Source organism: Anolis sagrei, chromosome 3 (assembly GCF_037176765.1).
Source record: "Anolis sagrei isolate rAnoSag1 chromosome 3, rAnoSag1.mat, whole genome shotgun sequence".
In the NCBI taxonomy this organism is placed as follows: domain Eukaryota; kingdom Metazoa; phylum Chordata; class Lepidosauria; order Squamata; family Dactyloidae; genus Anolis; species Anolis sagrei.
This window is the reverse complement of record NC_090023.1, coordinates 35821780-35846111: the sequence shown is the minus strand read 5'-3', so window position 1 is coordinate 35846111 and position 24332 is coordinate 35821780. Positions and strand designations below refer to the sequence as shown.

At 41.6% G+C, this 24332-nt stretch overlaps 1 protein-coding gene across 2 annotated transcripts in view; it reads left to right on the top strand.

Moving 5' to 3' along the window:
• LOC132772079 (galactosylgalactosylxylosylprotein 3-beta-glucuronosyltransferase 1-like) overlaps nucleotides 1-24332 on the top strand; it is an 83401-nt gene that overhangs the window by 46201 nt on the left and 12868 nt on the right. Inside the window, exons 2-6 of one of the 2 annotated variants that reach the window (XM_060770801.2) lie at nucleotides 7480-7669; nucleotides 12932-13076; nucleotides 17815-18350; nucleotides 19340-19636; nucleotides 21237-21341. In XM_060770801.2, the coding sequence (XP_060626784.2) occupies nucleotides 12965-13076; nucleotides 17815-18350; nucleotides 19340-19636; nucleotides 21237-21323 (1032 nt within the window). In that variant the 5' untranslated portion in view covers nucleotides 7480-7669; nucleotides 12932-12964 and the 3' untranslated portion in view covers nucleotides 21324-21341. Of the gene's footprint in view, nucleotides 1-7479; nucleotides 7670-12927; nucleotides 13077-17814; nucleotides 18351-19339; nucleotides 19637-21236; nucleotides 21342-24332 lie in introns of both variants that reach the window. The other variant, XM_060770800.2, reaches the window with a different exon arrangement.

Below are 24332 nucleotides of genomic sequence, written 5' to 3'. Positions count from 1 at the left end.
TGCCCCACCTACACTTGCCTGACAGTTTTTAGTGGTACATCTCAATATACTGGAATTCTCATGACATAATGTTACTTCTGGTCACCAGAAGTAAGAATTCAGCTGTTTTGGATGGCAATTAAAGACATTAGGGTGTTTTGTGGAGCCAAGGGAAGCAATTCATTGCATTTGTGGATAAGTTGGTGGGTTTTAAGCTACTTTTGGATAGTGTTGGCTAGTTATGGCATGAAATAATGAGCAAAATACAGCCCAACTGGTATTTGGCATCTTGAGAGATCTTCATGAAAGAGCTTCACGGGCCACATCTAAGGGCCAGATGTGACCCACAGACTACACTTTGCCCATCCCAGGCTATATCAAAAGAGCGTTCTGGAGCTTTAGTTTATTTATTTATTTATTTACTTTACTTTACTTGTATACCGCAGTTTCTCAGCCCAACAGGCGACTCAACGCGGTTTACAGCAAGGATAAGAATCAATCAACGATATACAATTTAAAACCATAAAAGCATAATATACAATATTGACACAACAATAGACAACACAATGCATCTCATAACTAGAGTCGTGATCCAATCCGTCGTCCAATTTCCATTCCTGTAATCATCACATTCATTGCACTGTTTAACCGAATGCCCGTTCAAACATCCAAGTTTTTAATCTTCTTCAGAACAACATTAGCGAGGGGGCTGATCTTACTTCCATAGGAAGGGCGTTCCACAGCCGGGGGGCCACCACAGAAAAGGCCCTGTCTCTCATCCCCGCCAGCCGCACCTGTGAAGCAGGCGGGATAGAGAGCAGGGCCTCCCCAGAAGATCTTAGGGTCCTGGCGGGCTGATAGGCAGAGATATGTTCGGATAGGTAACTTGGGCCAGAACCGTTTAGGGCTTTATAGGCCAACGCCAGCACTTTGAATTGAGCCCAGTAGCAAATCGGCAGCCAGTGGAGCTGGTGCAGCAGAGGAGTTGTATGCTCCCTGCGCTCCGCTCCTGTTAGTATCATGGCTGCCGAGCGTTGGACTAGCTGGAGCTTCCGAGCCGTCTTCAAAGGCAACCCCACGTAGAGAAGGTTGCAGTAGTCTAGACGGGATGTAACCAGAGTGTGGACTACCGTGGCCAAGTCAGACTTCCCAAGGTACGGGCGCAGTTGGCGCACAAGTTTTAACTGTGCAAATGCTCCCCTGGTCACCGCCGAAACCTGAGGTTCCAGGCTCAGCGATGAGTCCAGGATCACACCCAAACTGCAAACCTGCGTCTTCAGGGGGAGTGCGACCCCATCCAACACAGGCTGTAACCCTATACCATGTTCGGCCTTACGACTAACCAGGAGTACCTCTGTCTTGTCTGGATTCAATTTCAATTTGTTCGCCCTCATCCAGACCATCACAGCGGCCAAGCACCGGTTCAGGACCTCGACAGCCTTCTTAGTAGCAGGTGGGAAGGAGTGACAGAGTTGGACATCATCCGCGTACAGATGAGGCAACATGGAGGCAGCAGCAGAACTCTGAGCTCCAAGCTCAGGGGACTGATTCTTCCCCCAATAAGGGGTCTGGAGAGTATAGAAATCTCCCCAACCGCGGCAGAAGTAGTCGGGTTGGCAACCCACCTTCAGTCGCACTCCGAAACTCTGGATGATCTCTCCCAGCGGCTTCATGTAGATGTTAAACAACATAGTTTAAAAGTGTAACTTTTACTAAATCTGCTTTGCTGGTAAATATCTTTGATCCAGAAGCAGAGATGGGATCTTATTTAAGATTCAAATCTGATGTAACCACAAACTTAAAGTAACAAACTAAAAGCAATTAGTCACTGCTTTTAAATAGGAATATTAAAGTAAAAGGCAGATGCCAAAGAGCTATTGAGATTGGACTTGGAGGAAGCAATAGAAGGATGTAATCCTCTGCCTGTCCCAGTGGCCCCAACTTGGATTGTATTGCCTGCACCTGTTATTTTGTAATTTGCACTGAAAGGAAAATTTTCCAGCGGAACTTCTCCTGAAGCAAAATGCCGATAGGGCCTCCATCTCTAACTGATGCATCTGGTTGTGTTGGCCACAAGAGCACTTAAGTTAAAATGAGGTTTCTGTTATAAGGCTGAAGCCCAAACTTTTAATTATGAGCCTCTGCTTTAGATAGATCTCTATAAAAGGAAAACGCAAGATGGATGGTTGAAATTAAATAGAGACGTGTATAATTGGAAATCAGCCCAAGAATCTTACAGGCAGCATATTGAAGGCATCCATCATGTGGCCAGTGAATGTTATTATAAGTGTTTAGCAGTGAAGTCTGAAGCTAGAAGTAGCGAATTACGGGAGTGGAAGAGAATAAAACTCAAAAGAAAAGAAAGGCATTGACAAGGAACCAAAATAAAAGATTATTCCATTCTAATTCTACCTTTAGGGGTATCTCCCTGTATTTAGCCTCTGCCACCTCTTCTCCCTGGTGCTACTTCAATCCACCTTCTGCGTTTCTTGGTAAAAACTTTTTTGGTCACACTCACTAAGTTTATTTTGGAGAATGGCTATTTAGCTCATTCCTGAAATTTTGGTATTAAGGCACCTTTTTGAAGCACATGTCCTGGTTGGTGACAAGTGCAAAGCACTTCTGACTAACACACTAGAGCAAACCCATTTTCACCAATGACCACATCAGCTTTATGTTTGCCTTCAAAGGGCCAGTTGTAACTGTAAGACTTTGGTTGAGGTGCCATAAAGTTGCCAGTATTCAGCTCTTTTTCTTCTTTTCATCTGAAACATGTATTTTATTTATTTATCATGTCAGAAGTGAACCAAAAATACTTAGGATATTTAAAAACACAAACAAAGTTTTAAAACTTGGCATTATATTAAATGTCCTTTGACCAGTAGCTGGCCAATTGGAGTGCCTCTGGTGTTGCTATAAGAAGATCTTCCATTGTGCATGTGGCAAAGCTCAGACTACATTGTAATAGGCGGTCTGTGGTTTGCTCTTCTCCACATTCGCTTGTCATGGACACCACTTTGTGGTCCCATTTCTTAAGGCTGGCTCTGCATCTTGTGGTGCCAGAGTGCAGTCTGTTCAGTGGCTTCCAAGTCATCCAGTCTACTGTGTGCCAAGGAGGGAGTCTCCGATTTGGTATCGGCCATGAGGTTCCAGGTTTTAGCCTGCCACTTTTGGACTCTCACTTACTGAGGTGTTCCTGTGAGTATCTCTGTAGATATCAGAAAACTATTTCTTCATTTAAAGCATTGGCATGCTGACTGATATCCAAAGAGAGGATGGGCCAGAGATGTCACTGTCTTGGTCCTTTCATTGTTGGCGGCTACTTCCTGGCAGATGTCAGGTGGTGCAATATTGACTAAACAGTATAATTTCTCCAGTGGTGTCGGGCGTAGACACCCTGAACCCAGGTTTATCACTGTGTACATTCACTCAGCAGATGCCTGCAATCAATCTTGGTTTCTTGGAAAAATATACTTTTATAATACACGCATTTTCACCTATGGATCAGTCATATACTTCCTTATAATAGGTTGAGTCCTGAAGCTGCACACTGCTATTTTGGATTCCTTCAGAGTTCTAGAAAAGCATATCACCCAATTATGGACACCACTGCAGTGTATTTTGTCACTTTTGGCCACCCCAAAGTAAAAATCAGACTGGAAATGTGAGCCCCCAAAACAGCTTAGAAAGATGTAAAATAGTCCCAACAAGTTGAGGTTTGGACAAATATTTTATCAGCCATAGCATGAGGGATAAGAGGCCACTAGTGAACCATCAGAAAGCTGCATGTGGTCCACAGGTTGCACAGTTTCCACAAATGTTTTATGGCCTGTACACGTATACAAAAATATGTAAAGTCTCTTATTGTTAGCCAGAGCAAACTAACTGGAGTAGACCCTTGATTAGTAGAACTTACCTAAAGTTGATTTTTCAACCAAGCTGTCATTGTTTTAAGGCCGCGTTTCTCAACCGAGGAGTTGGGACTCCTAGGGGGGGGGGGGGTCTCGAGAGGGTGTCAGAAGAGTCACCAAAAACCATCAGCAAACACAGTATTTTTTGTTAGTCATGGGGGTTCTGTGTGGGAAGTTTGGCCCAATTTTATCGTTGGTGGAGTTCAGAATGCTCTTTGATTGTAGATGAAATATAAGTCTCAGCAACTACAACTCCCAAATGACAAATCCCTCCCAACCTCACCAATATGCAGATTTGAGCATATTGTGTATTTGTGTCAAATTTGGTGCAGTGAATGAAAATACATCCTGCATATCAGGTATTTACATTACAATTCATAACAGTAGCAAAATGATAGTTATGAAGTAGCAATGAAAATAATGTTACGGTTGGGTGTCACCACAACATGTGGAACAGTATTAAGGGGTCATGGCATTAGGAAGGTTGAGAACCACCATTTTAAGGCATCAACCCAATTGTTCTCCCGAGGTTTGGGTGGGAAATATTTTAATGCGGAATAGGGGTGGGTACCCGATTCCTCTCTGTTAAATATAGGCTGCATCTACACCAAGCAAAATAAGAGTAAATGTCCTTTACTGTCATATCTGTAAAACATATTTCATTTTCTTTTTTAAAGGGGGAATTAAGTTCTCATGAATTCCACCATGTTCAAACCTTCATAGTACAATGATTTCTCTTGTTATTTTTTACCATCATGAAAGGGAACATTTCTCTTTTACTACTTCAAGCATGGGCTTATAACCTAGAACTGAACTCATTTTTAAAGCAAATGGAACAATTCTCTTCCAAGTACTAGCAACTTTCCATCCCGTCTCTATAAGGAAGGATGAACATACTGTATATATAATTTACTTTCAACAGAGGAAATGAACCTGCTCATAAATGCCCAAAGATAGTTAAAGGAAGGAAATGTATAACTAGTGCCATTTAGGATTGGGCAGTGTATCTCACTACGAGAGGAAATGACTAGGTAGCTTATATGAGACTCTCTTTTAAAACTTCATCAATAAAGAAACCACCTATGGCAGGTGCTACAATTCCAAGACATTCTGAATATGAGAATGTCATTGTATTCTTTTTTCTATAAAATTATACAGAAAAGTGAAGGCTGCTCTTCTTGGCTTATCTCTTCCCTATAGTCATTATGCTCCCAGAGGCATTTGTGTTCATTCAGTGGTGATTTTTTAATTAATTAATTAATTAATTAAAAACATTTATAGTCCATATATAGGCAGGGCGGAGCACAGCATATATACGGCAAGCATTCCATGCTGGAACATAAAATAGCTATAAATATACACAAACACTAAAAACAGTTACATCTACGTTAAATCAGTTGGTTAAAGCCATCTCAAAACACCATACTGGCTCTGGGCAGCGGAGTAGATTTACTATTATTGCCTCATTGCTCTGCCCCGAAGGCTTGATCCCACAGCCAGGTTTTTACCATCTTTCTGAAGGTAATCTCCTCTAATCTCGCCAGGAAGGGAGTTCCATAGCCAGGAGGCAATCACTGAGAATACTCTCTCTCTCGTCCCCACCAAATACACCTGTAATGGTGATGGGACTGAGAGCAGGGCCTCCCCAGAAGATCTTAGTGATTTGTAAAGGGAGATGTATCTGAACAGGTAAACTGGGCCAGGGCCATTTATGGCTTTATAGGCCAAAGCCAACACTTTGAATTGTGTCCAGTAGCAAACAGGCAAACAGTGGAGTTGACGTAATATGGGAGTTGTGTGCCACCCCGGTTATTAATCTGGTCATGCTTGGAAGCAAGATGGCATATAAATTAAATAAATTGATCCCATGATAGCTTTGCCTTAGGGTCACGATGGGTGAGAAATGAATTGAAGGCACACTAGAACCATAGAATCATAGACTTGGGAGATACCACATGGGGTATCCAGTTCAACCCCCTGCCTGGCAGAAAAACACAATCAAAGCACCTGACAGATGACCATCCAGTTTCTGTTTAAAAGCCTCCACCACACCCTGAGGCAGTGGGTTCCACTGTTGGACAGCTTTCATGGTCAGGAAGTTCTTCCTAATGTTCAGGTGGAATCTCCTTTCCTGTAATTTGAACCCGTTGCTCCAAGTCCGAGTCTAGGACAGCAGAAAACAACCCTGCCCTCTCTACCTTATGACACCCATTCACATACTTATCCATCGTTATCATGTCTCCTCTCAACCTTCTCTTCTGCAGGCTAAACATACCCAGTCCTTTAAGCCACTCCTCATAGGGTATGCTTTCCAGACCTTTGATCATTTTAGTCACCCTCTTGTGTATATGTTCCAGCTTATTTTTCTTGAGTACCCAGGTAAACCTGTGACCCATCCCAGGATATTGGACAGTGTAGAAGGGCCCAAAAAGTGAAGGTAGGAAGTTAAGAGAGAAATTGGGATATTTTGAATGCAGTTGGAAAAGTGGGTCATTAATTGAGACTGTCCTTGCCAAATCAGCACAGTTGGAGGGTATGCAGTGATTTATTAGCATTAGCAACTGACTATCCAGAAACACTCTCAAAAATTAAAGATAAATCTTTCCTACGAAGATAGATTTAATGGACCTGCATGTGTTTACCCTAAAGGAATGATAAGGTTGCAATTTTTTATTGTTTTCTGATGCTATAATAGGCAATGGTGAGGTATGATTTTGAAACAATATAAAAAAAATTCAGGACAAAAATTTTTGGGATGCAGAAAACGTTTACTTAGTGCTTAAAAGAAATTATAACCAACTAATTTATAAATGCAATTTTAAAGTGGAATAAATACAGATACTCATGAAAAAAATTCAGTTGCCAAATGCAGAAACACAGAACCAGCGTCTAAGCATTATAATTATGTGGACTGGATACTGAAAGAGATGAAAAATATCGTCTTATTATGGATAACGAACATATTCATTTCCTGAGAGTATTTTTTTTTAGTAAAGGTGAACACTTGTCATTTGCAAGATGCATTTCAACTGCGTAGGCTACTTTAAGATATAGATTTAGAACATCAGCAAGGCGGGCGGGTGTCTCACAAGTGTGTGAATCAGCTTGAGAGCTTGCCGCTTCTAAATGAAATATCCATAACTGTTTATGTTGTGTTCACAAGGCTTGAAATCATATTTTTCTAGTCTTATTCCAGGGTTCATTGAGACTTATGGAGAGCCTTTGTAGTGTATGATGGCCGGATTGGACTAGGAGTTATAGATGCAGCATCTAGTCCCCCTCAGCCATAAAACATATAGGATGATTTTGGACCATTTGCTCTTCCTCAACCTGGTGTATCTCATAGGTTAGCATTTGTTCAAAATAAAGTGAGGAAGAAGAGAGGTATCTACGTATTCTTCTTGTGTCTATTGGTGGAAAGCTGGGATATAAATGCAAGTAACAGAGACTAGAACCCTGTAATCTTATGGGGAACTCTAGCCCAACATTAAAACCACTCAAACATTGTGCCCCTTTTAAATCATGGTTTAAGTGGTTTTAATTCACATTATGAATGCCATTTTTCCAAAATGCATGTGTCTCTCTTCAGGTCTCCTGAGGAAACACCACCACAACTTGACAGACAGGAATGTGGAAGGAGGCGTGCAAACAAAGGTTCCAGACATCCAAAAAGAGGCTTGGGAGCACCAATCTCCAAAAGATCCCAATATTACCAAAAAGTTGAAAACCTGCCTTTTGTATTGGTATCAAAGCATGTTCCCTGCTATGACAGAAAACTGGTAAGTTCTTGGCAGCAGGGACTGATCTTGGGAGGAATAGCAATGGAAAGGTTATTCTATAGCAGGGGTCCCCAAACTAAGGCCCATGGGCTGGATACGGCCCTCCAAGGTCATTACCCGGCCCTTGCTCAGAGTCCACCTAAGTCTGAAATGACTTGAAAGCACACAACAACAATCCTATCTCATCAGCCAAAAGCAGGCCCACACTTCCCACTGACATACTAATAAGTTTGTATTTGTTCAAATTGTTCTTCTTTTTAATTATTGTATTGTTTTAAAGTGTTTTTTGCACTACAAATAAGATAGGTGCACTGTGCATAGGGATTCATTCATGTTTTTTCAAATTATAATCCGGCCCTCCAACAGTTTGAGGGACTGTGACCTGACCCTCTGTTTAAAAACTTTGAGGACCCCTGTTCTATAGTATGAATTACTTGTTTGCACAAGGAGTTAAATATTCTTTTTTAAAGAAAAACTTGTTAGGGTTCCTGTTTATTCACCGTTATACTTCAGTTAATAAAGGTGTGTTCCTGGACATGGTTTCTGTAAGAGAACACTTAGTTCATGAGGCAGAAATAACATGGAAAGAATGAGGATACTTCCTACACTATTAAAAGGAGATTTCAATGTGTTTTATTTAGAGTTAAAACATGCACATATGAAATGAAACAATCAATAAGTCTTACATATGTAAACAAAAAAAAATCTGAACCTTTTCGAGACCATTTGAAGTCTTCTAAATGCAGGGATCACCTTTTTCTTTTATCTGTCTTCACTTTTTCTTGCTGTTTCCATTTTTTTAGCCAAACTCAAGCCCCATCTACACTACCATATAACATCCACATTATTTGCTTTGAACTGGATTATATGGCAGTGTGGACTCCTATAATCTAATAATGTGGATTATCTGCTTTGATAATCTGGATTATATGGCAGTGCAGAAAAGGCCTTAGAGCTCTATACAATGGGTCTTTGATATCTGCTGGGGTTTGGTTCCCAGACCCCCTGTGGATACCAAATTCCATGGATGCTGAAGTCCCATTATATAAAATGGAGCAGTAAAATGGTGTCCCTTATTTAAAATGGTAATCTCAAGGTTAGCTTTTGGATGTATTAAATGTTTTATTTTTCAAGCTATGGGTGCTTGAATCTGTAGATATAGAGGGCTGACCATATTCTTTAAAAACATATTGGTAGTAGGTAGTGAGACACACATTTTCTTTTTTCTCCTTTCGTGCATGCTCAGTCAGAGATTATGGAGGCAGCTGTCATTTACTTTGCCTATTATAGGTATCCCAGTCAACTACAATTGTATCCTGCTGTTTTTCAGGTTAATAATAACTTTAACTTGATTCTTATATCCCACCACCATCTCCCCGAAGGGACTCGGGGCTGCTTACATGGGGACAAGTCCCAGCATAAACAAGAGTTACAAATTAACACACTTAAAACATATAAAAATAAAATATAATTAAAAACAATAAAAACCAAAACAAGAAAAACATCTATAAAAGACTGCAACTGACATCGTGACCAGTAGCCAAGAAAAGTGGGCATGTTAGGATTAATAGGGCTTGTGCAAATGCAAAACTGTAGGGCCGAGCTGGAAGTAAAGAGCTGGAAAATCAAAACCAAAAGTTAGGGTTGGTCAGTACTAATCAGGCCCTAAACCATTATTCAAAGGCACATAACCTGTAGCCAGGAAAAGTGGGCATGTTCAGATTTGAAAGGATAGGGCGAGGGCTTGTGCAAACGCAAAACTGTAGGGCCGGAAGTAAAGTGCTGGGAAATCAAAACCATAAATTATCAATTGGACAGTCCTAATTAGGTGCTAAACCATATTCAAAGGCACATTGAAACCTTTAAGTCTTTCCAGAAGGTTGGCAGAGTGTGGGCTAATCTAATCTCCCTGGGGGGAGAGTTCCAGAGCCGGGGGGGGGGGGGGCACCACTGAGAAGGCCCTCTCCCTCGTCCCCACCAACCATGCTTGTGACAGAGGTGGGAGCAAGAAAAGGGCCTCCCTGGCAGATCTTAGAGCCCATGCTCATTTATAGAGGGAGATACAATCACGGAAATAAGGAGGATAAGCTTTTTTTGTTCATAGAATCCTAGAGTCGGAAGAGACCACAAGGGCCTTCCAGTCCAACCTCAGTAACACACAATTAAAGTACCCCCAACAGATGGTCATCCAGACTTTGTTTAAAGACTTTCAGAGAAGGAGACTCCACCATACTTCCAGGCAGCATATTCCACTGCTCAACAGTGTTTGTCATCAGGACACCTAATATTCAGATGGAATCTCTTTTCCAGCAGTTTTAATCTATTGCTTTGTATCCTAGTCTGTAGAGCAGTCTAAAACAAGTTTTCAACTTTCCTAAAATATTGAAAACATGTCTATATCAGACACACTGCTGCAACTTAACACTGTTTCTGTGTTTTTCTATTCTTTTCTCATCCTTCCAGTACTGAAGCTGCTTAGAAAAAACCTTACACCTCGAATATGAGAAAGAAAAGTGATCTGGAAATTCTTAAGACCCCATCACATAGCCCTTTTGAGCAATTGCTGGCAAAAAGGAAGGCGTGCGGGGCAGCTTGTGGTGCCCCGCGTGCCCTCTCTCCTTCCCTCATCACTTGGATGCTTCATCAGATGGTAGAAAGGGCTGCAACACACATTCCCCTGCCACCCTTTCTCCCATTATTTATTTATTTATTTATTTACAGCATTACATGTGTATTTGGAAAGGAAAGTGTGGGTAGCTCAGTCAGAGCTATCCAAACAACACTTTCCTCTACATGGTGGAGGACAAAGCGCCTTTTGGTGCTTTGCCTCCACTTTGGGAGAAAATTGGGTAGGACCTGCTGTGCATCATGTGATGGTGCACGAGAGGCCCCATCCAAACCATGAAATAAAGCAAAAAACTGGGGCATTTTTGCCCTGTGTGAACAGGTCCTGAAAAGGGGCTTCACAGTCAAACGCTGTGCTGAATGCCTGATTTTCTAACATGGACTGGGACATGTTTTCCAGTTGACTTATAACTCCCATATGGCCAGTGATAAAAGGTATGGGGAATTGTAGTTTAAAATATCTAGAGAGCCAAAGGCTCTCCCTTTCCTATCTGAATGCTTGTCCTAGCAGCTGAAATACCATAGTGGATCACTTCCTTGTGCAAGAATTTAGTTATGGGGGAAGCTGTACCTGCTGAACTTTGCCTATTTTTAGCAGATGTTGGGCATAGAACATGGAAAAGGTACCTTGTGCACAACAGTGTTTACATTTTGCTGTTCATTTTTCTGGAAGTTGACCATAGAGTCACACTGGAAAACCTAGAAATTCCTTAAAAGAACATTTTAATAAAAACCAAAAAGTCAAATTTGCAAACACAGAAAGCTGGTTGCAGTTTGTTTATTTCTGATGGAAGTAAAGGAAGGAAGGAGTTGTAATCTCACACTAACCAATTCTAAAACAAATTTTATTCCTTTTCCTTGCTGCTTCTGTTGTTTGGCCTTGTATCTATTTTGGGTTTTTTTTATTTCTCATTCATACATCCCCATAAATATATTATTGCTATCCATGAGCACTGGAATTATGTTAGGTAAGTGTGCACTTGGCATACACATAGCTACATATTATACATAGTAGAGGTGCTGAGAAATCCCTTTATGAACTGCAAACGTGCATGAAAGGCTACCAGCAAGAGTGCCCCATCTGCATTGGTGTGCAATACACTAATGCACAACAGAACTAATGTAATGGGAGCCCTCTAATTCATGCAAATGTAAATCCACTTACAAAGATAGAAGGCCCCAACAGAATTCCGACCAAGACTGGCTCTATCATATCTGTTAATTGCTTATAATAATCAGCAGTGGCTAATTGGGTTAATTTGTAGGAAAGCTTGTTAAATCCTTCGGGGTCTGGGCATTCAAACTCTTCAATTGCTGGGGATATTTTTGAAAAAAATCTTATTTCCTTTTATTGGATGCTACTTATGAGAGATAATAGCACACAGCTTCTCCCTTTCCAATTCATTCTTAGATTTGATTCCTGTGGTCAGTGTATTAATTACTAATTGCCTATAATGTAATTGTTCTGCCCTCTCAATGAATTTATAAATTGACTCCGTCTACATTACATTTTTAGTTAATTACTTGAGTAATATTTGATCATCCCCTTACTGATTACTTCACCTTTCTTCAACCCATTGATAAATATATCATTAATTATCTCCACCCATGGATTCTTGTTATCAGCACTACACTTTCTAAAGAACCATTACAGCACTCTGTTATATATATACACATACATACATACACACATACACACACACACACACACACACACACATTATTATTATTATTATTATTATTATTATTATTATTATTATTATATTGGGAACAATTTCTGGAATGTCACCCCCTTTTGTGAATTAATGTTTTTTAATTTAGATATTCATAAAAAGTAATTAAACAAATCTGTATACATGTATATATGCATGAACCAATACAATACTTCCTAACATCTATAAATTATTTGTATTTGGATGGGAGGGTATAACCAAATATGAATGTTACCCTCTTTTTGAACAGATGGAGACCAGCTCAGTTAAGATAGTTTCCTTAAGCTGGTTTTTGCAGAGAGATGTGCTGAATTCCTTGCATATGCATCTGAAAATAACTTCAGTAAAACCTAAGACAAGAAGGCAAAACTTTAGTTGTATAGTTGATGTTCATTTTTTAAATTATAGTTATGTGTTTTTAATTGATGTTCATGTATTTAACTGCATTGTGGGTCTCTTTGTTGCCCTGTTTCAATTTGTGGCTCTCTGGTGACATTTACTAGTTGCATTAACCATACACTTTAAGCATACATCCATGTTGCCTAAGTCTTAACCCGCTAAGAGAAATTTTAGGGTAACGGGGGAGTCCCGTCAAGCTGTGACTCACAAGCTAGAACGAGAAAAGAGCTCTTTCTATGACTACAGACACCTGAGAGTTTCTGGCACCACATAGACTGGTTGCCTAGTTATATTGATTGTCAAATGCCCATTCATTACTGTCTATATCTGTGCAAAGAGGATGGATTGAGAGGCAGAAATAGAACAGAGACATACAGGATAGCTTGTACAGAGTAAAGACCCCATTGCACTAATAGCTAAGTAAGATTGTGTGTGAAGAGAATGGTTGATTGGAGAAGTATTTCACCACTTGTATTCTGTGCCTGTCTCACTTTCATAACTCATTTTTCTTTCTCCTGGAAGGTAGGGAGATGCCCAACCACCAGAAGCTCTCTGCAGCATGCTAAGGAGACGTAACCTTCTCACTACACTTCTGATTGCCTTGCCATGGGGCCTTCTATTGACTTTGTGGCATCAGTACCCAACCACCCGCTACCTCAGCCTTCTGAGAAGTAAGTTACAAAACCAGAGCTGGGAAAGTTACTTTTAAGAGGAATGAATGTAAGGACACACTGAAGTAACTAAGTAGTAGGAGTGTGCAATTCAGCAAAAATCTGTGCCATTTTTGGTGCTCGGTTTTTGGCTGTTCCATTTTTAGGGAACTTCCCGAATTCGGGAGGGGTGTCTGTTTTCATTCCAGAAAGATTTGATCCATTACCACCAATGGGGAAACTTCCAAGGCTCATTTCTCCATCATTTTTAGGCCTATCAACATGAAACCTGTCTTACTTGTAGGTGATATTTACTACTGCAAGCCTTCCAAGTTTCCGAACGTTTTACAACTCTCCTAATTGTTTGGAATTTTAAAAAAGTTTTTACCATAACATGTCTTTAAACCCACAAGAGGGGGTTGTGGGAATTGAAGTCTCAAGTGTATGTCACAAGGGATGTCTGATTGGATCAGAAAGAAAGTGAGAAACACACACAGAGAAAAACCTCAACTCCCATCATGCCCTGGGAGGGAGCACAAGGCTCCTTCTATGCTTGCGCCATCCAAGGTGCTGCTGGGAAAGTGCCTTCCCATTTGCCTCAAGTGGGTGTCGGGGGAAGGGTCTTCAGGAAGGAATGGAAGAAAACAAAGGAACAGCCACAGCTTTCCCGATTTGCAAGGCCCACATGCTGCTGCTGCCTCAGGTAGAGTACCTCTCAGCCCCTTTGGTCCCTTTGGTCCCCATTAGCCACCATTATCCGGAAAGATCTGGCTGTTGTGATCTGTATTATTTATTTATTTATTTATTTACTACATTTGTAGACCGCCCTTCTCAGCCCTAGGGCGACTCACGGCGGTGTACAACATATAAAAACCAGGTACAATTTCAACAAAGCAATTACACATCAACAATAAACAACAGCACTATCAATAATACAGTTACACTAAATCATTCGCCACGTCTCATCGTTGAATGATAATCCAAATCTCATTATCCATGTTCCGTTCTAATCGTCATTGCCAATTGTTGCAGCACTTACACAAACTCCTTCTCAAAGAACCACGTCTTTAGTCTCTTGCGGAATGTCATAAGGGAGGGCGCCACTCTGATGTCCACAGGGAGGGTGTTCCACAGTCGGGGGGCCACCACCGAGAAGGCCCTATCCCTAGTCCCCGCCAGGCGTGCCTGAGAGGCGGGCGGGATAGAGAGAAGGGCCTCCCCGGACGATCTCAAAGTCCTCGTGGGCTCATAGGCCGAGATGCGGTCAGACAGGTATTTTGGGCCGGAACCGTTTAGGGCTTTGTAGGCCAACACCAGCACCTTGAATTGGGCCCGGTAGCAAATCGGCAGCCAGTGGAGCTGGTACAGCGTTGTGTGCTCCCTGCGTCCCGCTCCCGTTAGTAACATGGCTGCTGAGCGCTGGACTAGCTGGAGCTTCCGGGCCATCTTCAAGGGCAGCCCCACGTAGAGAGCATTGCAGTAGTCCAGGCGGGATGTGACCAGAGCGTGTACTACTGTGGCCAAGTCAGACTTCCCAAGGTACGGGCGCAGCTGGCGCACGAGCCTAAGCTGTGCAAATGCTCCCCTGGTCACCGCTGAAACCTGGGGATCCAGGCTCAACGATGAATCCAGGATCACACCCAAGCTGCGAACCTGCGCCTTCAAGGGGAGTGTGACCCCATCCAGCACAGGCTGTAACCCTATACCCTGTTTGGCCTTGCGACTGACCAGGAGTGCCTCTGTCTTGTCTGGATTCAATTTCAATTTGTTCGCCCTCATCCAGACCGTTACAGCGGTTCAGGACCTCGACAGCCTCCTTAGTAGCAGGTGGGAAGGAGTGACAGAGTTGGACATCATCTGCGTACATATGACACCGCACGCCGAAACTCCGAATGATCTCACCCAGCGGCTTCATGTAGATATTAAACAGCATGGGGGACAGTATAGAGCCCTGTGGAACCCCACACGTCAAAGGCTGTGGCGTTGAACAGGTGTCCCCCAATAACACCTTCTGGGTGCGACCCTCCAGAAATGACCGGAGCCACTGTAGAACAGTGCCCCCGAGGCCCATCTCCGCAAGACGCCCCAGAAGGATACCGTGGTCAACGGTATCGAAGGCCGCTGAGAGGTCCAGGAGCACCAACAGGGACACACTCCCCCTGTCTAGCTCCCGGCGCAGATCATCCACTAAGGCGACCAAGACCGTCTCAGTACCATGTCCCGGTCTGAAACCAGACTGTGCCGAATCCAGATAATCCGTGTCTCTCAAGAATACCTGGAGTTGTGAGGCCACTACGCTTTCCATGACTTTGCCCAAAAAGGGGAGATTGGAAACTGGCCGAAAGTTGTCAAGTCTAGTGGGATCCAGTGATGGTTTTTTCAACAGCAGTTTTATGATAGCTTGTTTTAAGCTCGCTGGAATCTTGCCTTCCCGAAGGGAGGCGTTAACCACCACCGTTACCCACTCAGCCAATCCCCCTCTGGCCTCCTTCAGAAGCCAGGATGGGCAGGGGTCTAGGATGGACATAGTAGGCCTCATTCCTCCAAGTATCTTGTCCACATCCTCGGGCTTCACCAATTGAAACGAATCCATCAAAATAGGACAAGCAGGTGCTCGTGTCACATCCTCGGAGACTGCATTTAATATGGTGTCCAGACCGGAACGGATCAAAGCGACTTTGTCTGCAAAGAACCGAGCAAATGCTTCACAGCGCGCGGCCGAATTGTCAGGGCTCCCGCCTGAGGTGGCGGGAGTTAAAAGACCTCTGACAATCCGGAACAACTCCGCCGGACGGTTCCTTGCAGACGCAATAGTAGCCGCAAAGAAAGTTTTCTTTGCGGCTTTTATTGCCGCGGCATATGCCCTTAAAAAGGACACAAACCGTGCTCGATTTGACTCGCTCGGATCCGAACGCCACATGCTCTCTAGTTCCCTCTTCCTTCGCTTCATCACTGCCAACTCCTCAGTAAACCAAGGAGCTGGTTTAGCTCGGCTACTTGAGAGGGGACGTTCCGGAGCGATCGTGTCAATTGCCCTGGTCATCTCTCCATTCCAGAGAGCGACCAAGGCATCGACAGGGTCACCTACCGAGGTGGCGGGAAAATCCCCAAGAGCCATCAGGAATCCATCCGGATCCATAAGCCTCCTGGGGCGGACCAACTTAATGGGTCCTCCACCTTTGCAGAGGTTGGGGGGCGCAGTGAGCCTAAATCTGACCAGGAAATGGTTGGTCCATGGCAACGGAGAGATGGTCAACTCCTCAACACCGCCACCTTGCTCCCATCCCTGGCAGAAAACCAAGTCCAATGATCTGTACTGGCTAAGGTTTTGGCTGCCCTGTGCCAGCTCATTGTCATAGATTCGGCAACCGAATCCACTGAACCATCCGAATCCAGTACACAAAAACAAAATCGTGTACACCCCTACTGAGTAGTGGTAGGTCTCAAAGCATGATTTCATATTTCTCAATAGTAGATGGTTCCAGCTTCTTGTTATACTTGTTCTTTTTCTAAATTTCTAAATTCTGATCAGGCATTACAAAAGTCTCTATAACTTTATCTCATATCCATGTTTCTCTGATAAAAATAAATAGCAGTGGTATCAGATAGAAGATACAAACATTGCTGTATTCTAGTGTTTCTCCACTGAATGTATTAAATAAGAGTGCGGCATATTTTCCTCCCATCAAAGATGGCATGTACTCAAGAACCCTCTTTCATCCTTTCCACAGGAACAACTTTACTTAAGAGACATACTTATGTTAAAATGCTTTACAGATTCTAATTGCAGTAATAGCAGAAATGGTTTCATCTAGCTAATTGGACATTTGAATATACTGGGAGTTTGCATACTACGATTAGAGATTTGCCTTGCTATGGCTTATGCATAATCTTTTTCCATTATGGTCTATATTATAATAAAGATATATTTACACCTAAAAAAAATCCACCATCTTTCTGAAGCCGTGTGGCAGCCCAGCCTATAAACCAACAATAAATAGGGTTACATCCATGGTGGGCTGATTGGTTACAGAAAGGTTTTTAAATTCAACCAAGGGTTATTTAGGACTCTAGATCAGCAGGTTACCAGGCCTGCTATATAATTTTTACCAGGTGTTGAAGTGAAAGACAGAGAAACAGTCAACCATCATATAAATCCTGCTGTAGGGGAAGATGGAAGCTGTATTTGCTTTAGAAGGTAGTGGTGAAATGAACCTTTGGACCTAGGGGAAAAACTAGATGGGAGAGACACAGGTAATAACATCAATCATAGAAGTAGAATTGTTGAAAGTAACAGAGTCCCTTGGTTACATCCTGGAAGCACTAGATCTTTGTAACTCACGTACTCTCAAAATGCTGTTTCTTTTCTATACAAAATAATCCCTGTGACAATTCATTTACTGAAGAGGAATTGACAACTCATATTCAGAGGCATTAATACTGAACACTCTGGTGGTATTTGCATGTATTTGCTTGATATTTGCAAAATCCTAAAAGGAATATTATTTTTCAAAAGATATTTGCATTTGATATGAACATCACTTCCAACATCTTCGGCTTTTTTATGTTTTAATTAGCTTGTTGTTTCTTTGGTGGTGTTTGAAAAAGCTTCAGTAACAACAATCAGTCAAAACTTGTCTGCCTAGAGGAAAGAGAATTAGAATTCAAAGTGTAATGTGGAAAGGTCAGAATAAAAAACCTACAGCAAAGTGTTGGAGGGCTGTTTTATTCCTTATTCTCTTTCTTCTTCTTGCCTTAGAGGAAACAGATGAAAACGTGACAGCCAAATCCCTCTTCAACAGCACATCCCTAGCGAGGGAGGATGGGCTCCCGTCTTGTGCTCGGCAACCAGCCATTGGGACTGCTCCCAAAATAATTCGGAGCTTTGTATACTCCAGGCCTCCCCCATGGTCAGACACACTGCCTGCCATATTTGTGATCACACCAACATACACCAGGCCCGTGCAGAAGGCTGAGCTGACCCGACTGGCCAACACCTTTCTCCATGTGCAGAACCTCTACTGGATAGTGGTGGAGGACTCACCCAGAAGGACCAACCTGGTTTCTAATTTGTTGGAGAAGGCAGGGATCAACTTTACTCACCTGAACATTGAGACTCCTAAGAGCCTAAAAGTGGGTGTGTCCTGGATCCCATCTCATACCCCACGAGGCACGTTCCAGAGAAATCTTGGACTCCATTGGTTGAGGCAAAGCTTCAGCACCATATCACCACCGGAGGGTGTAGTGTACTTTGCTGATGATGATAATACCTATAGCTTGGAGCTGTTTGAAGAGGTGTGAGACTCAAGGTTGTGGGGATAACATATATTTGGTCTATGATTTAGATGCATTTGGCGACTGTATTATTCTGTTCATATAACATATATATTTTGCTGTACACCAAGTAATTTTTGTGGGTAGATGGAGATGCCAGCTAATATTATGACAAATCAGAAGGGTGAAAAAACTGTAGATTAAATCTTTGGCATCTCTAGTTAGATCTGGAGAAAAATCTGTCCTGAAACCCTGCAAATCTTCCACCAGACAGCGGAGAGCAGGCAGGTCAGCTTATGACCCTTTAAAAGTAACTACAGTACAGCTTTTATCCTTTACCATTGACTGTGCTGACTAATGCTAATTCTGTTGCAAGCCATTATGTGTGAGAACACACGGTGCTCAGATGTGTTGTAGAGCTTACTGAATGCGATTTATTTCAGATATAAGAGAGCTTTCTATATTTTAGACTTAAATTGTGCAGAAGAGTACTAGTAGGAACCAAAGGACAGCAGAACATTGGCAGAAGAACGTGAAAACGACGACAGGGAATAAAGGGATGTTTTTGAGACAATGATGTAAACATTTGCTTTGCCAAATTCGGAGCTTTTCCCTGACTCCTCCTGTGCCTGGCTGTCATCGGGTGAGGGGATTCTTGGTAGGAGTGTCCAAAGAGTAGCTTCTTCAATCTGTGTCCCTGCCTGTCAAAGCTTGGCAGGGACAAAGATACAACGCATCATTGCAATAGCTATAGTGATGTGAGTACAGAACAGTAAGATAGAAAGCAAAGCAGAGAGTTTGGCACATTCAGAAAAGAAAGAATGGAAGCAGAGCTAGAAAAGTGCTATGGTATGTTGGTGGTTGTCAAGAAAACAAGAAGCCATAGTTTGGGACAACTGGAGTGGTTTGTATAGAGGGAAAGTTAGACAAATACCAAGAAATGCTTGTAGTGTATAGAAAAGGAATTTGTAATACTCATGTTATTGTTTTGTTTTCTTTCTGACAAGCAGATGCGCTATACAAAGAAGGTCTCTGTGTGGCCGGTTGCCTTTGTTGGAGGCCTGAGGTATGAGTCTCCTAAAGTGAGTCCAGCTGGCAAAGTGGTGGGCTGGACAACTGTGTTTGACCCAAACCGTCCCTTTGCCATTGACATGGCTGGCTTTGCCATCAACATCAGATTGATCCTGGAGAAACCGCAAGCCAATTTTAAACTGGATGGAGTTAAAGGAGGCTACCAAGAAACTAGTTTACTGAAGGACCTGGTGACAATGGATGGATTGGAGCCTAAAGCTGCCAACTGCACAAAGGTTAAACATTTGGGGAAGTGTTGGGGAAGCTTTTGGGAACTGCTGGGAGGCTTCACTATGCCGATTCCTGATCCAAAAAGTGGCATCCAATCATGGGTCCCCCAGATTTTGCTTCCATCACCTTATACCACCCTTTATAATTGGATGTGCTGGAAGCTTCTTTTCTGTCATAATTTGGCATGTTGCACATACATATAAAACAATTTTGATGTGGCTGGAAGCCACCCATTTAATATCTTGTGTCAAGTCACCATTGCCATTATCTATTTCTCTCCCTTTTTCTTTATATAAAAGAAGTGAATAAATGATGGCACTGGATAATAAAATCCATATATAAAATGAGGCAAATCTCTAGATAATTCACCTCCTAGTTAAGACTGGGGAAGTTGCCTTCAAATAGTTATGTGAAGAATACTTGTTAAAATTACCATCTGCGATGGGCAAAAAGATGTCTCAATCTTTGAGATACTCCTCTGAGGCAAATGAGAACAGCTTGATATTATTTGCACTTTGGGGCTTCCCTTGGGAAAAATTACAGGCAACACATGTGGTTTTTCTGTGTAGAAAAGGCATTTTGCAGCAGAAACATGGGGTTTTTTTTGTTGTTGTTTTTTTTGCAAAAGCCAGTGTTTCTATTCAGAAGACAATGAGCAACATCCTGTTAATAACATGTTCATGAATAAGTATGGCTTACACATGCATATGTCATTTCTTGAATGGCAAAGAGGGGGCTATTCTCTAGCCCAGTGGTTCTCAACCTGTGGGTCCCCAGGTGTTTTGACCTACAACTCCCAGAAATCCCAGCCAGTTTACCAGAGAACCACTGCTCTAGCCCTTTGTGCTCCATCCCAAACCTCCAGCAGCTGTCTGCTCTTGGAAAGATCCACTGATGGTTGGGTTGCTGCCATTTATTGGTTGGAAAGAAAGAAAGAGAGAATGAATGAAATGATAAATATGTGCTTGTTTGTGCTTAGAGGAAAAGGAAAAATGCAAACTGTGACTGCACACTCCTTTCTTCCCCTCTTCAAAGGGAAGAAATGCAAACTGCTTCTTCATTATGTGAATAGCTTCTCTCATACCTTCCCTTCCCACCAGTAAGCAGCAGCAGAGTGTCCCAGGGCAGGACAGCTTTCAGGGATGGAGGAAAGATATGGAACTGCAAGGATGAAGTAGTACATACCAATCCAATTTGATGTTGTCTTTTGTGCAGAGCATGATTTCCTACAGAGAAATGTTTAATTTTGGACAGGAAGCATGTTGAATTCCACAAACACATTTTCTGCATGTAATTCTTTGGCGAAACAATTTTTCCCCAAACATCTTTTTAAAACACAAATAGTTCTTGAAAGTTGCAAAGAAATCTTATTCTTTCAGAATGCATAAGACATCACTGATATTATTTGGTTTACCATGCAAAAATGGAAAATATATTCGTGTACCTCACACATTACAGGAATTTTTTAGATCGCATATGTATATATGTCTCTCTCTCTCTCTCTCTCTCTCTCTCTCTCTCTCTATATATATATATATATATATATATGATGTTATCTTCAGACTCAGCTATGAAATTCTTATGAAATTCACCTTCTCTTGTTAGGTCTTAGTCTGGCACACAAGGACGGAAAGGCCAACGCTAGTTAATGAAGGCAAACATGGATTCACTGATCTAAGGGTGGAGGTGTAGAGAAACTGTCTTAACTTTGTAAGTATCTGTGTTTTTCCAGAATCTATTGTGGCCTTGGAAATATGTTTTCAAACATCTTACATTTTGTATTAAGTACTTTAAATATGTCAGCATTCCAGCTTTGCACTTCAGTCTTCTAAGTACAAGCTTCTAGACTACCTATGATTTCCCTTTCTTGAAGCAAAAGTGCAAATTTGTGAGCTCAGATTGTCAATCTCGTGCCTGTTGTTCTACATGGGTAATAATGATATGCAACTCTGTGCCTGGCATTCCATAGTGATGGTGGTGGTCTTAACCAACACAGATTAATCAAAATAGTGATAAAGAAGTCCTATGTGTTGGCAACTAGGCATGCATAGCTTAACCATATTGTGCTGACTTATCTGTAGCCCTAATGGAGACCACATGTTTTGAACACAAAATCCAAGTGTAGTCCTTGACATTGGTACAGTCCTTGTAAAGCTGTTTTCGAAGACTTTGCTAGCTCTTTTGCCTGTCAAAAATAGATGTTGCCGAGCTAAAGGGGATAGCGTTTTGATGCAGTATACGGTAGCTCATAGTTTCCTGTGTCTATGTGACATACATCATAGAAAAGTATCTGTGAATTCTTGTCATCACGCCTAAATAATGGCAGATTGTGTTGGCATGGAAACTCTCCATGTAGTAGAAGCATAGCTGGAAAGTTAAACTTTTAACATAGTGCTTGTAACCCCTATTATCTGTTGATTTTGCCAAGTCAGATCACTTCTGAAAAAGATCTTCAGTGGGTGGCAAAGAAGACAATATGGGAAGAATTTTTTGTGAGCTGTTTTAGGGGTCTAAGCCTAATTCGACTGAAACATTCTTTTTCCCAGTAGCAACTCATACCAGCATTCCACCAAACAGTTCATTGGATGAAAAAGAAAATGCCAGACAGGATGTATATGAAGTCAAAACAGTTTCCAGGGCAAACATCAAGGCTAGGGAAATGTATGGCTTTGGAACAGGTTGCGAACTGTCAGTGGTGCTCAACCTGTGAGCCACGGCACAACAGAGAGGCATGAGAACGAAAACCTGGTCCATGAACCTCCTTCCTCTTTGTTTTATTTTATTTTATTTCTGCTCCTTTCTGCAGAGCTGACCACCCCTTTTGCTACTAATGTTTGAGAGTGGTCCCCAGTCAAGTGGGCCCTGGTCAAGTGGGCCCTAGTCAAGTGGGCTCTGCTTGAATTAGAAGCTTCTCACATTCTTAATACAAAAAATCCACAAGTTATAAACAAGATAGGTTCCATAGGCTTTTTCTTAAATTGAATTTGTATGTAAGTCAGAACAGGTGCATTTTTAAAGTATAACTCCAGCTATATATATATATACACACACACACACACACACACTTTGGGTAGCATAGGGAAGTGTTAGCGCTCATGTGGTGTTCTTTTTGCCATCTGTGCCCCTGTTCAAAAGATTTCACCTCACTTTCTGACTGTGAAAATTGGATTTTGAAAGAAAATGATTTGTTGTAGAAACAAAGATTGGTGATAAAGCTTCACTTGAGACAGCTTTTCTCCATGATAACTCTTTCAGGAGTGATTTTCCCTTCCTAGGGGTAGATTTTTCTTGCTTCCTGTTGTCTCACCCCCGTTCTTAACTATGAGTAGTTTGGAAGTAGGATGTTTGTATCATGGGGACTCCTTGTATAAGAAAATAAAAAACATTTTTTAAAAAAACCAAAAATGGCCAATTCTGGGGGTGAGGGTATAACATTTTTCCAAAAACGATTTATGATTTCCAATATATATAATAAAATAATATCAATAGATAAAGAAAAAGAAAAAGAATAGAAAAAGAGTAAAAGAGAGATAGATACAAATATATAAAAAGAAAAATATAAAAGGGGCTTCCAATAATCTCTACAGCAATTATTAAATCAAAACAAACTGTAAGAGCCATCAGTACCTCTCTGACACAGTGATTCCTCACCTACTTTCTATAAGATACAATTGGTGGTTGTCTAAATCAAATTTTATATCCTTATACCTATGTTCCCTGCATAAGATCAATCCATTATTAATATACAATATGTCCCCAGTATTTTTGAGGGAAGCAAAACTGAGGATTAAAAAAAACTATTGAAATTAAGGACTTCTGGCTCAGGAATACCATAGAATTATGCTGAAGGATCTAGAAAAGGCCTAATAATTATCATGCTTTTCTAATTCTGTTCTTTTATCCATTTAAGAAGTTTAATTTTGTTCTTTCATCACACAGTATGTTAGACTTTCTAATTTCAATCTTAAAACCCTTTAAAGATAATCCTCATGATTTCCCACATTAATATAACCAGCAGGAAACTCACTAGGTATTGATGAAACCCCTGATCCAAAAATTTCTATTTATCCAATACATCTGATTGTTATCAGATTAAGAAAAAAGAGTACTTTTTGCCAGCTTCAGTGCTCATTAAAATTTGCATGCAGAAGGGTGAGCTGATGTAGTTCATTCCGTGATCTCCCCGACTTTGGTCACGGTTGACAGTCACTTAGAGCTTGGTAGGATTCTCAGATTATTGTAGGCTATCTCCTTGATATCCCTTTGTCTAGAGCAGTGGTTCTCAACCTTCCTAATGCTGTGACTCCTTAATATAGTTCCTCATGTTGTGGTGATCCCAGCTATAACATTATTATAGTTGGGTTGTTGTAGGTTTTTTCCGGGCTATATGGCCGTGGTCTAGAGGCATTCTCTCCTGACGTTTTGCCTGCATCTATGGCAAGCATCCTCAGAGGTAGAGAGGATGCTTGCCATAGATGCAGGCGAAACATCAGGAGAGAATGCCTCTAGACCATGGCCATATAGCCCAAAATAACCTACAACAACCCAGTGATTCCGGCCATGAAAGCCTTCGACAATACGTTATTATAGTTGCTACTTCATAACTGTAATTTTGCTTCTGTTATGAATAGTAATGTAAATATCCTATATGCAGGATGTATTTTCATTCGTTGGACCAAATTAGGGACAAATACCTAATAC